The 13293-nt window shown below is 33.1% G+C and overlaps 2 protein-coding genes across 8 annotated transcripts; both read right to left on the reverse strand.

Annotated features, from left to right (window-relative positions):
* Window positions 1–468: 468 nt before the first annotated feature.
* Window positions 469–6106, reverse strand: LOC108556614 (casein kinase II subunit alpha). 7 transcript variants are annotated; one of them, XM_017912796.1, is made up of 7 exons: window positions 6012–6106; window positions 4854–5149; window positions 4538–4788; window positions 3255–3614; window positions 3030–3178; window positions 962–1051; window positions 469–641 (listed from the first exon to the last, which is right to left on the reverse strand). In XM_017912796.1, the coding sequence occupies exons 2-7, from the start codon at window positions 5058–5060 to the stop codon at window positions 517–519; spliced, it is 1182 nt and encodes a 393-aa protein (XP_017768285.1). In that variant the 5' UTR covers window positions 5061–5149; window positions 6012–6106; the 3' UTR covers window positions 469–516. The 7 variants fall into 7 exon arrangements, with proteins under 7 accessions (XP_017768285.1, XP_017768284.1, XP_017768279.1 ...); XM_017912795.1 differs by lacking the exon at window positions 6012–6106 and adding an exon at window positions 5643–5868; XM_017912790.1 differs by lacking the exon at window positions 6012–6106 and adding an exon at window positions 5486–5619.
* Window positions 6107–7517: 1411 nt separating this feature from the next.
* LOC108556616 (trafficking protein particle complex subunit 8) lies at window positions 7518–12309 on the reverse strand. Its single transcript, XM_017912798.1, has 7 exons — window positions 11506–12309; window positions 11156–11453; window positions 10813–11090; window positions 10511–10759; window positions 9990–10455; window positions 8055–9931; window positions 7518–7998 (listed from the first exon to the last, which is right to left on the reverse strand). Exons 1-7 carry the CDS (start codon window positions 12114–12116, stop codon window positions 7731–7733), a joined length of 4047 nt encoding a protein of 1348 aa, XP_017768287.1. The 5' UTR covers window positions 12117–12309; the 3' UTR covers window positions 7518–7730.
* Window positions 12310–13293: the final 984 nt, after the last annotated feature.

Genomic DNA, 13293 nt, shown 5'->3' on the forward strand with positions numbered 1-13293 from the left:
CTAATAACTATACTATACTTTAGTTAAGGCTCCTTGGGGGGCTCTCGCATATCAAATAATACAAATAATCCTAACACCTAACGAAACATAAGTTTTGTATTATTATTAATTAATTATTATTTTTATTTTTTTTTTGGAAAATTTTTTGTATCACTTTTTGTTTGTATTTTTTTTTGTAATTGTTTTTAGACTTTTCATATTTTTTTATATAATATATATATATACGTAGTGGTGTATACGTGTTCATAGAATTTAGTTATGCAATGAAATAAAATAGATATTGCTTTGTAGTCGATATGAAAAATCTGCTTTCTATGTACACGTATGAAAATAATTAGTAAACTTCTTTCTTCATATATATATACTAATATTAGACTAACTCTTTATATATGCACAATAAAATCTTTTGCTGAGGAAACTTAATCTCCTTAATCATAATTTTCGTCTTGTTTAAAGAAAATACAAAGCTTACGATTAATGCATGTTGTTGTTTATGTGTTTATATAATAAGGTGATTCATGTGGGGGTGGGTGTTGTTGAAGAGTCGAGGTTAGTGAAAAATGCCGATGACTTTCGCATCGACATCAGTTTTGGGGACGCTGGAATTGTTAGCGGCGATCCAATTGGGGAGGCAGGACCACCTAGAAAAACCCAAAGATCAGAGCTCTGAACTTTTCAGAAAAATTCCTGAGTCCTGGAAAGAAAGAAGACAGTGTGGACAGTCCACGACAAACATACAAACAGGCAAACAACAACAAAGACATTCAATTTATTCTGTACTTATTATTTCTTGCATATTCTTTTCTTATTTTTTTTTTTTTGATAACAACATCGAACATTTAGGGGAGAACATAGATGCTGTAATATTGAAGAAGTGTGTCGTGAAAAGTATTGTATAGCGAGGGAAGGAAGGATGAAGCTTGTGTCCAAATGATAAGTGCTTTACCTGGTAGCTACTCACCTACTCCTACAACAGACATTGTGCCTGTAGGCGGAGTAGGAGATGAAGTCACCGTTGACATCATTCGGCAGTGTTCCTGAACAACGGGGTCTGCAATAGGACCAAAAACAATACTCATTAAACCTCAGTACCAAAGATCGCAACGCTTCTATAACACCAAATAACGAAAAGGAACAGAAATTTAAAAAAAAAAACAAATCATAACAACGAACATAATGAAAAGTATAAAGAAATAATAATGACACCCATTCAAAGACAGATTTTCTTTTACAAATAGTTATTTTTCTTACATAAAATCTGTGTGTGAGAGAGATCAAATACCTTTCCAAAAAATCTGCCTTCGTTACACTCTTTATCCATTCCGCCAACATACAATGATAATGATAACATCTATATGGTTGGTGAAAATGAGTCCAGCGATTTAAATGAGTAATGGGGCTGAGTCATCCTGAAATGGTTAATTCAAAAAAAATGGACATGGGATGATTAAAAATGTTCGTAACAGAAACGACGAAGAAAATCAAAATTAATAGAGAACCACCGCCATCGAACAAGACATTAGAAACAAGTAAGAGTAAAATAATTAAAAAACGTACAATGAAATGTTTTATTTGAAAAAAAAAGAAAGACAAAAAAAGTAATAATAATGAAAATACATTTTTGCAGATAAATTTAAATAATTGTACAAATCAAAATTAAGTTTCAACATTTCCTTTTCGAAAATGAAGACGACAAATAATAATCAATAATTTTTTTTAATCAGAAATTAAATCAATTGGAAAACATTTTTTTTTTGCTTCAAAAATGGAAACAGTACAAAAAGAAAATTAATTAGTTAATTTGTAAAAAAAAAATCAGTATTCCCTCGGACTACTACGTAATATTAATATTACTTTTTGTTTTATCTTTTTTAGTAAAAGGGTTCAAAGATGCAATTCCCTGAACAAAGCTACTTTTGTTTTCACTCACTCTCTCTAAAACATATCTTTCTTCACATCAGCTTATACAGTATATACAAATCAAAGGAATGACGAGTTGATTTTATTTAAACTTATGGATTTTGAAGGGTAGATTGTCGAGCTGCGTACAAATTGAAGCCAAAAAGAAAAAAAACGCATTCTCCAATACGTAATCACTAATCAACGAGCAAAAAGGGGGAAATGTGCTTATAGAAATAATAGAATAAACATAGAGAATAAAAGCACTTCGCCATTCCCCATTGTATGGGATCAATTAGAAATTATTGGCTATGTCGAAAGAAGAAAGAAAATCATAATCCTATAAAAAAATGATATATATATATATATATAATAATAATAATAGTCAAGCGGTTCGTTTGTGAGAAACAAAAACTAACTTTGAGCTATATTTTGCTTCAATAAATAAATAAATAGTTTTCCGATACAAAACACGTTGTATTTTGGTTAGCAATTAATCTGTATTGCTGTACGATTCATTATTACAAGGTAAATTGAAAATCATAATAATAAAACAAACAAACAAAAAAAAATAATAATGTAATAAAAATCGATGTTGAGACATGTACATAGAAAAACAGGATGCCTTTGATCATTAAAATATGTTTATTTCTTACATACAAAATATATCATTAATATGCTCGACGAAAACAAATACTTTTCAATTCACTTCATATATATATTCCAATTAATTTTATACATAATAATTATAGCACACAAGCAAGTTTTCATTGATGTCAAACAGCATATCTAAGGTGGTGTTACAAATTGCGTACAAAACGTTTTTCCATGTACATGACAAAAAAAAATTGATAGAAATAATAATAATAATAATAAGAGAAGAAATTAGGATTATGGTAGCGTAAACAATCAATAATATTTATAAATCCCGGATATGAAAATGTGTCCATTTTCAGAACATAGGTTGGAAAGAGGAGAAAGTGATACTAAGCAGTAGATGTTATATACACAACGAAAACTTGAAAAATAATATAAAAAAAAAAATTAATATACTTTATAACAAAGAATTTAACTGTCCTAGCTGATTTCAAGGGAAAGCGCGGATTGAGACGTGCGTTGCGGCAACTTACAAAAGTAGGAGTGATCCATCGCGTCACGAGCCGTCAAACGCTCCAGATGGTCGTAACGTAGCAGCTTGTCCAAGAAATCGAGCGCCTCTGGGGATACTAAATGTTGGTTTTCGCTATGGACGAAGCGTTCCCATCTTTTGCGGGAATGTCTGCAATCACGAAGAACACGCACAAATATATCAATAGTAATAAGCATATTAAGACTGTAGACGCGTCACTACTCACCTTCCAAGAATATCATTAAATCGTGGATCTAGTTCTATATGGTATTTATCAAGATACTCGAAAAGCTCTTCGGTGCCCAGCACCTTCGCAATGCGAACTAATTGATCGTAATTGTCGTGGCCATGGAAGAACGGCTCCTTCCGGAAGATCATCGACGCCAGCATGCATCCTAATGACCACATGTCTAGCGAATAGTCGTACATTTGATAGTCCACCAACAGTTCAGGACCCTTAAAGTACCTAGAAGCTACGCGAACATTGTACTCTTGCCCGGGATGGTAAAATTCAGCTAACCCCCAATCTATTAAACGTAATTTTCTATTTTCGTGGTCTATCATTACATTATGAGGTTTTACGTCCCTGCGAAGAAAAACGACGCGTTAGTTTATATTACAACTCACTATCAACTACTAGCTCCAAAATCAATACAACTATTAAAGAGATGCCACGCCCTTAACATTCGTAATCAAGAAGTAGCGAAAAGACTTTTTCTAAACCGTATCTCAAACAAATCACAAACCCATCTTTTAAATATGTAATAAATTTAATACTTATTTTCTTTCTACTGACAAATTATTATTTTTTTTAGAATAAATAAATAGAAAAATTGTAATTCCAATAATTTAGATTAAAAAAAACTGTTTTAAAGTTAGAACTACAGAAAATAAAAATTTCTTTTAATTACATACGGCCACTTATTTCCAATGAAAATATTAAGCTGAGTTTTAAGAGCAATTTAAAAAACTATTCAAAAATAATTTCAAATACGTTTGTGATCAACAGACAATAATGATCATCATTGGAGCACAAATAATATGAATCACGTTGTTTGTAATTTGATTCAATCACGTATGCAAGTTTTATAGCATTAAACAATACATATTGTAAAGACTTAAGTCTGTATTGTTTAGGAAAGAATACGTTCAAATGCGTAACGCTTTTTTTATTCATATCTTCGTTATTCACTGCTATTTATTACTAATTGTAAGAAATTACGTGCATTCACAACGAATTTTAAGAAAAATATATCATTTCGAATTTATCATAAACAAAATAATTGTGATATGCAATACAATTAAAATTCTCGTTTTAAAATCCTTTGATAATAAATAGATTAAAAAATTAGTTCCATTTTAAATAATGTGAATTTTTCAGTATTAAATATTAATATAGAAATGTAATTGATGTTAGCAATTTTTGGTATTTAAATATTTTAAATATTTTTTATAAAGTTGCAGAAAATAAATAATGTGATATGTGTATAGATATTATGTAATATTTACCTATGCATAATTCCTTGACTGTGACAATAATCCAAAGCCTTGAGCAATTCGAATAGGTAAAAACGAATGTCAAAATCAGTAAGCGTCTGGTACAATTGTTTGAAGTCTGTATTGTTTACATGTTCAAAGATAAGAGCAGGTGTCCGAGAGACAGGATCTTTGACCACAGCTTGCAAAGTAATTATATTTGTTCCACCACGCAGATTCTCCAAAATTTTAATCTCCCTTTTAATTTTCTTCTTCTTAACAGGCTGCAACAAATGAAATGATTAGTACAAATCAATATATATGCATAGTATGAAAGTTCAAAGGTTACCTTTAATATTTTCACTACGCATTTCTCATTGTTTGTAACATTAATTGCTTCGAAAACCTCACTATATTTTCCACGACCCAACTTTCGCACCAGTTGGTAGTTGTCCTGTTGGCCCCAATCCACTACATAGCTTTCATAGTCCCAGTATTCCCTTGGTTTCAGAGAATTAACGTCAGTATAGACTCGGGCCCTACTTGGTACAGACATTGTGTGTTTGTAGTGCCTGTTAGAGTGTTGAGCGTCTCCTGCTGCAACCGCTCTTTGAAACCAGGTACTAGCAATGTCATAAGACGTTACTGAAATGAAAAAAACAAGAAAAAATGTACTTACATTTCACTGAAACTTTATTTTGGAATTATTAGCATGCAGTGTAGGCATAAGAATTAATTCTGGCTGGCTATAGAGTGTGTAATCAACCGAAGATTAATATTTCTCTTCTCGAGAAAGCATGGTTGCTCAAAAAAAAATTATTTGTTTACTTGATATTTCGAAGTGCATGCATTTACTCTGAAATTGTTCATTAATGAATGGGCTTTTTTGAATCTAAATACCACTACAAGTGCTGTATGTAACTGAGGTCTAGAGTTACCTTGTCGAATGCACAGTTTTGCTAATCTAGAACAATATATTACCATGACTAAAATTCATCATCTTCTAATAAGGATATCCACGTATTATTTAGCAGCCTTGTTTCAATGAGTATTTGCAAGCACACGCCATTTCTCACTCTTTTAGTATTACTGTACTGTATATAAAGCCTACACTGGCTACTTTTTTAATACCTCATACCTATTGCATGCCGAGGGATACGATTTATCAATCAATAAAATCCGCAAATGAAACACATGTGAACGTAAACAGAAACGTAATTTCGTAAGGATTAGGTCGCCAAAAGTTTATGTATTTGATACGAGCCGGCTTCCCAACGAGGAGTTAAATCCAAGATGGAAGTAACATCCCGCCACGGTAGACTGGGTAAGAGGCTAATAAAGAGGCACACGTTTCAGTATAGCATGTACCCCTCTAAATGTACATTGCCAAGAACCAGGGTCGTATTCCGAACCTTCAAAAATTCTCAATCCACATTGCCACACAAAACCTAACTAAATTTCAACGGGTTCTAACTCTCGTACGTTTTCTACACATAATGCATCTTACCCAAAACAACAAGCGACCACTCTCCACTCTTTAATACAACTTTAAAATATAGCCTCAAACTCTTCTAAATACGGGACTACATTTACTATAATTCCATATCCAACCACACTTACACCACGCTACAATACCCAGCCTTTCTTCTAATACTGACGATCGCGTTGTGGTGGCGCTACCATCTAACTAATACCACCTCCAATCCAAATACAAAATTACATTTTTAACTTCTAATCCCACCTATCATCGACCGCGAAACCATCATCCCTCGTACTTTAGTAATCCAAAACATACCACTTTCCAATCAAATATTATATATCATCTATGAAATTATCAAAAACCTAGATCACAGCACAACAATATTACTAGTCATCTCACTTTTGCCAACTCACTAGTCTGAAATCTGAAATCTAATTTACACCAGGAAACGCTTATTATCACCAACTTATATTTCATATACCAATATTAAATCGATTTTCTTTACGTTTTTACTCAATTTTATTAATATTTCTTATTGATTGTAAAATTGACCTTTCATCGTCATTTATAATTATATATTAATACATTTTTCAACTTTATTTGTCTACAGGTCTTTTACACTTTTATTACAATGTAATTATTATCTTTATGTTATCGTATAATTGTTATAATAAAAAACAAAGTTGTAAACTATTTCTTAAAATATTCATATACTAACATATTCAAATATTAAGTTTGTTAAATAATTTAAGTATTTATATGTTCAAATGACTTCTTATAAGTTAGATATTTAATGTTCACTATGGTTATACAAACTGTGACAAAATGTGATAGATAACAGCAGATATAAAATATTTCAATTAAGTAATTCTATAGAGTAATTAATTTAATAATCTTGTAAAGTAAATATATATCAAACTATAAATCAAAACGGTAAAATAAAACTTTACAGTAATAACGATGTTACGAGCTAAGAGTATCCCTTACATAAATGCTTAATAGTCTGTCTATTATTAATTACGTAACACGGATGAGGCACATTATTGTGCGCGCCGTTATTGGCGTATCCGGATGCATATTTGATGCTATCTCTGCTTTAAACTCTGTTCCATATATGAGAAGAGTTCAGCTGTAACTAGGAAATCAATTGTGACACCTGTTGAGCGGGCTTGACCTTATGAACTCTCCAAAATCGATGAGAATTCCTGTCGCGCTTTGCTATAGAAATCGAGAGTAAAATTCCTGTCATCGATTCATCCCATTTTGTACTTTATATTATATGAACTGGCTCTCAATCCCGTTTGGTTATAAATACTGATAAGCTTATTGTTATTATGTAATGACTTAGTGACTTGTGGTAAGGCTGATTTAGGAAAATTACATACAACTAAAAATGTATTTATTCAAAAATATAAACGAAGTCGCTGAGAAATTATGGATCATTAAAGCGATTTAAATAATAACAACAAGTATAAATGAATTAACAATTATTAATTTATTAAATATATTAATTAACAAAAGATGAAGGTGGGGGATAGAAAACGAAATATATATTATATATATATATACGATTACAGATAAGTCGATATTTACAGACTTAAAAATTAAACGAAAAAAAAAAGCTAATAATTATTTTAAACTCTGTTGAGTAAAATTGATTTATCCATCTCTGAACGGTGTTTCAGAAACAAGTGTTGAAACTAAATATAACACACCACTTGCCCGGATATTCGGTGATACAATAGTTTAACTATTTCCACCGGTAATGATCAGCGATGATTGAACGCGACATGATTGAAGGACAGCAGTTTCCAGTTGATCTACTTGGTGACAGTAGACCTCAATTCTGGATCCTAAATCGTACGTGCCAGGACATAAGGCAGCGATTGATAATTGTATGTTCAAAGAGCTAAATGGCTCGATTGTTCTTACAATCGACCCGGTTTTTATCCAGCGAAATTGCGTGGAGGAAAATGGATAATACAAGCCTGGTCTATGAGGCATAGGAGATGAACTGGAATCAAATAATATTAATATGCTATAATTATAATACATCGTCATATAAATTACCTGCTAGTACCTATTGTACAAATTTTCACTACAATCTGGGTTTCAGAAACGCTATGCAAGTGCAAGTTAAGAGGTACAATACATAATTTGCTTTGATCGAAATTGTGGCAGACAACTGGTGGATGAACGATGTTATAAGTGATTTGCTTGTCGTTTAATTTCACCAATTTATCGGTTTCCTCTGTTTGTAAATCAATGGGGATCCTTTCGAATGAATAATTCGGTGCTGGACAATCTTCAACCAGAGTTTCTTCCACAGTGGTAACGTCAACTGGTATATGATTCTGTCCAGAGATCATCCTCTTTTGACCCTCACTGTCCGTAATGATAGCTTGCCAACGCAAAATCAAAGTCCCATCATGCTTTTTATATGAATCCAGCGATTCGATATTATCGAATATGTTGATCCTACTTTGATCATTGCGTTTGGCGAAATCCAAATACGCATACTGCGACTGTTGGTTCATTTGCTTAGTCGAAATAAATGACATTTCTGAATAATTGCTGATTTTGCTGGCTTTCCTATCGATCTTCATGAATATGTTCACCGACTCTTGCGTATCCAACTTAATATTTTTAGGACTGGACACGTCCTTAGATAAAATCCAGTTCTGGCTGAGGAGAGCAACCTTGATCAAAGTAATTTCAGTGACAACAGCGTGATGAATTTTGTTCAAATTTATAGCTTTTATCGTAAGAACTAATTGCTCAATATTTTTGGAATTCCAACTCTGCTTTGCGTTCACCTCCACCCTTATCGACTCCTGTATATGCAAATTCCACATATGCCTGATCAACCTATATCTAGGTATACTACTGCTATTAAAATTTTCATAATAGATCAATAAATCGATTAACGCAGGCCCAATTGTTTCTGGGGCTTTTAACCAAATGAACACATTATAATACTGTCCTGGTTCCAGAACACCGTTGGGCAACGGGAGATGAGACACGTGGTTTTTCCTGGCTTCTCTCTCCCTTGACGCAGTTGTTTCAATACTAGCTGCATCCAGAAATTCGGTACCATTGCTTTGGAATTCACAGCTCGATAGCAGATGCGGCATTGCTGTTGCTAAATATACTTTGTGCAATGGTACACTACCAACGTTTCTAAGCTCAACGGATATCTCTTGTAGTTCGTTCCTCAACAACTCGGAGTTCATCTCCCCAAAACTTATCTGCAGACATGGCGCTGATGGTACAATTTTTAATTCGAAATTAGAATCGCTGCAGTTATTCTTCTGTTTGGGACCTTTGAAGTTGAATATTTGCTTCCCTCGAAGTCCAATTTCATTCTCCGCGTTCGAGCTGATCAAGCTGTAGCATATACCTTTCACAGAAACATTACCAACTGCCATTGGAGTAATAGATAAAATAACTTCTTCCGTGGAGTTAGCCTGTATAACCACGGACTTGACGATTTGAGTTTTCATGATGTGATCCAAATTGTGTCCCATGATTTCGTTAACTGCAAATCGATTATTGTCATCCTTGAACTGCCAAAGGAGGTAGATGTCTTTAAGATTTAGTAATATCTGCAGAGGGTTCTCTAGTTCCACAGCCACCTGGATTGGTTCTCCCATTATCGCTATGGGATTGACGGTATTAATATTATCCATATTAAAAAGAGTGACCAAGGGTTTGAAAATCATCGGGAGAGAACCCTGAGCTTCCTGTACTAGCATCTCTTCTAACTTATTCCACTTTTGCCGTGTCGCCAGGTCTCCTTGATTTTTAAGATTGATGCCAATCGCTGGAACTTTGCCTGGTGTACGCAAAGGCACTCCGGGTCCAACGAGAATCCGAATCGTCTCGTTGCGCACCGTAGGCAATGGAAGAACTTGTGTTAACAGATTATTCTGCTTCTTTAACAATTCCTACAATTGAAAGTTATTAAAAAAAAATATTTCCTAGGTAAATAGTAACTTTAATTACATTGTGAATATTTAAATATTCCTTCAAAAATTTCGCTTGTTGTGCTGACGATTGCTTGCTTTCTCCGGTTAGCAGCTTCGAATAGGATTGAACGGCCTCCTCGTGTTCGTTCAAATTATTTGCAAGACATCCTATCGTATAGTATATATGATCCTGAGCCAAATTCCATCCCTTGTTTTCATATATTTGATATGCTTGTTTGTAACATCTGAGAGAATGCTTTCTTTGAGCGGCCTTTGTAAACCTATGACCGGCTAAAACCATGTGGAATGCATATTTTCTGACCATATTTGGTTTCGTGCAAAGAAGAAAACAGTAGGAAGCCTGTTCCAATAACAAGGCTGACCTTAGATCAGATTCCTCGCTGGTCATGCGAATTAACTGATTCGCAGCTTCGGCGTGCATATTCTGACCTCTTAAGCATTCAGTGCTCAAGAGAGTTGCTCTTGTTGCAAATTGGGCCATTCTAAGAGAAACAAAGAGTAAGCAAAATAGGTGTAATAGATACCGAAAGAACTTACTTGCATGTATTCAGATATGTTATTATACTTTCTTCCATATAATCAAAACTTTTTCGGGACGACTCGTTTCCCATAAACGCTGATAAAGCTGCCATTTCCAATGCACCTGCATAATAGAGCCAAGCCTGATCCGCCATAAAATCTCTTTTGGCTGAATGATATGCTTGAAATGCCATCGAATAATTTCCGAACATGAAGTATAAATCTCCTAGTTTCCTAATATGCAATTCAGGTGCATCTTGAGGATACCTGAAAAGAAAATAAATTTTAATTTTAAAACTATTAAGTTTACTAGAATTTACGTTAAAGTATTTATTGTGGCACTGTTCGATGTTGGCTTATTTGGAGTAAACCATCTTTTGGTGGCGCTGAACAAGGATTTGCTTACACCCTTTTTGTTCGCTATCATATCACTAAGATTCAGAATCTGTTTCTCGATGTAGGGCAAGAGAGCCCTAGTGCAGAAGTCATGAATAAACAATTTAATTTGCTCCACATCTTCAGTAGACAAACAACCGCCATGCAATACAGGTATTTCCGATTTTTTCTCATCTATTTTCATTTGACTTATGCTATCAGCCTGAAAAAGTTTAAAGCTCATAATTAGCAGAATAATGTATACAACCTGAAATCAACTGTAATTACTATTTCCTGTTCCTCAGAACCATCTGGGCTCAAGGGATGATAATTCAATATGTTATTTGCATCCTCAATAACCTCTTGACCCATCTCAAGTGATTGTGTCAAAGCTCTGCTCATATTTGGTGAAGTCTCTGGTGTTATTATCATTGTAGAAGCCGATTGTATATTATGATTTATAAATTGGCACCATGGGTCAGGTAACTGTTCTCCTGTTACATTAGGAGATCTAGAGTTTGTTTTCATTAGAAAGCAATTTCCATTCCCATAGGTCCCCTTCATTGACTCATATATATCATTGATTCTGAAAGAGTAACATTTACACCTTAATAAAATTATCAGATTAAACAACATACCTTATGTGATCTGTGTCAATGGTTTCATGTAAGATAACATAGTATCGAAGTACATTGTTGTTAAACCACTTGGGCAACTTAGCAATAGAAACTGTTTGCATGTGATTCAAAGATTGGCTAAGTTGGTGCAAGGAATCAATGGGATTTGTATCTGAGGAAGCAACAACAAGGACACAGGCAACAAAGTGCTTTGTGAATTCATGATCGGCTGGATATTGGACTTGGAAAAACGTTTCTCTCCAGGTTTCAAACCATGGAGCACTACTTGGTATAGTAAGTTCATGATCTCCAGCATTGTATTGGAAAGGTCTAGGACAGGGAGCTTCACTTACACTAAGGTTTAGAAACTTTCTAGCTATTGCTGGTATTGGAGGTTTTGCATTAATATCCAACATTGACACTTTTAAGTTCCTTAATGAGACTATAGCCCCATTTGGATCCCTGTATCGCACTTCACTATTTAACTTGCAAAAGGGCTGAACCAACTCAATAAAGGACAGATTGTTTTTCCTACATATCTCCTCTGCATTCTGACTACAGAGAACACCAATTTGAGGACTAAATGTATCTTTTATGAATTCCTGAGGGGTGTTTTGGAACTGAGCCATCATAGATTGGTTATGTTGTTTAGTTTTATTCACAGAATCATCAGCACTTGTGTATATATTAACTCCTATTAACTAAAACTGGGAACAAATAACTATGTGAAATGTTCATTATCCTTTAACAACTGCACTATTTAATCAACAGCTGATATACACAAATTTAAGCTGCAGGAATAATCAAAACACTAAATGGATTTAAGTTGACACATATGAGGATTAAGTTAGATTGTTTATAGATCAGATTAATCTTAGATATGTTAAAAGTAAAATACTTATTTAAATATGAATAATACAAGTATTGTAAATTTCAATTTATCATTAATCTGTTTTTTTATCATCTATTCGAATTAGTATACTTATTATGTAACAAATTATAAAAATCCTATTTTTTTAAATAGCTTACATATTACACTTCTATACTTTTTCAATATTATATATATATATAAATGTACATATTACATTTCCACTAGGATAATAGTTTTAATTCAGATTGTAATATTTAGTGGACATCTAGCGGAAATAGAAGAAACTTATGAGCGCAACTATTTAAAAATTTGAATTTTTCTAGTATCAAACATAAAATTTATTGATATTGGTTTATAACATTTCGTAAGTGTAATCTAAGGCTATATATACTCAAAATCCGTATAGAAAAATCAACACTTTCAATTTACGTAGAAATCATACCCGTAGTAGTGAATATTACCAATTACATGATTCATATTTATATCCAATATCAGGAACATGTATTAATTATGTTCATGTTTTAAATTTAATATTTTAAAATGTATACAAATAATATTTTTATTTATTACATTAAATAATAGTTAATGATCTAGACTCTACAATATGTTATCATTGTTGTCCTTAATATACTTGGGTGTATACAAAATTAACATGAATAATATAGATCTTTTTGCGGATTCGTGTTAGGTAATAGTGTAGTTATGTAATAAACAGTATCTTGCATGTCTGGTATTTGTTTCAAACGGAATAAGCAAACATTTGATGTTGTGTGTTTCATAAAAGAACATGGTTTTGGGCGTGGAACGGGAATGGGCGACCGGCATTGTTTACCTTTCGTGGGTTTATTGACAAATTCGAAAAGAAAAAAACGGAGCAGACCATGTAATGGAAAAATTGGGGTAATTGCATATTGCGAGAAAGGAATGAAGGAAAGCAG

The sequence above is a fragment of the Nicrophorus vespilloides genome, unplaced genomic scaffold (genome assembly GCF_001412225.1).
Source record: "Nicrophorus vespilloides isolate i.1.1-1 unplaced genomic scaffold, Nicve_v1.0, whole genome shotgun sequence".
NCBI lineage: Eukaryota > Metazoa > Arthropoda > Insecta > Coleoptera > Silphidae > Nicrophorus > Nicrophorus vespilloides.

What these genes read in the sequence shown, in the direction of transcription:
- LOC108556616 (XM_017912798.1), bottom strand. Translation starts at nt 12,116, where the DNA reads ATGATGGCTCAGTTCCAAAACACCCCTCAGGAATTCATAAAAGATACA. An exon ending in ATTGACACAGATCACATAAG is followed by an intron (nt 11,454 to 11,505) that starts GTATGTTGTTTA and finishes TTACTCTTTCAG; the next exon opens with AATCAATGATATATATGAGT. An exon ending in AATATTTAAATATTCACAAT is followed by an intron (nt 9,932 to 9,989) that starts GTAATTAAAGTT and finishes TTTCAATTGTAG; the next exon opens with GAATTGTTAAAGAAGCAGAA.
- LOC108556614 (XM_017912789.1), bottom strand. Translation starts at nt 5,488, where the DNA reads ATGGTAATATATTGTTCTAGATTAGCAAAACTGTGCATTCGACAAG. An exon ending in AGTCAAGGAATTATGCATAG is followed by an intron (nt 3,615 to 4,537) that starts GTAAATATTACA and finishes TTTTCTTCGCAG; the next exon opens with GGACGTAAAACCTCATAATG. An exon ending in AATGTCTGTTGTAGGAGTAG is followed by an intron (nt 642 to 961) that starts GTGAGTAGCTAC and finishes GGGTTTTTCTAG; the next exon opens with GTGGTCCTGCCTCCCCAATT.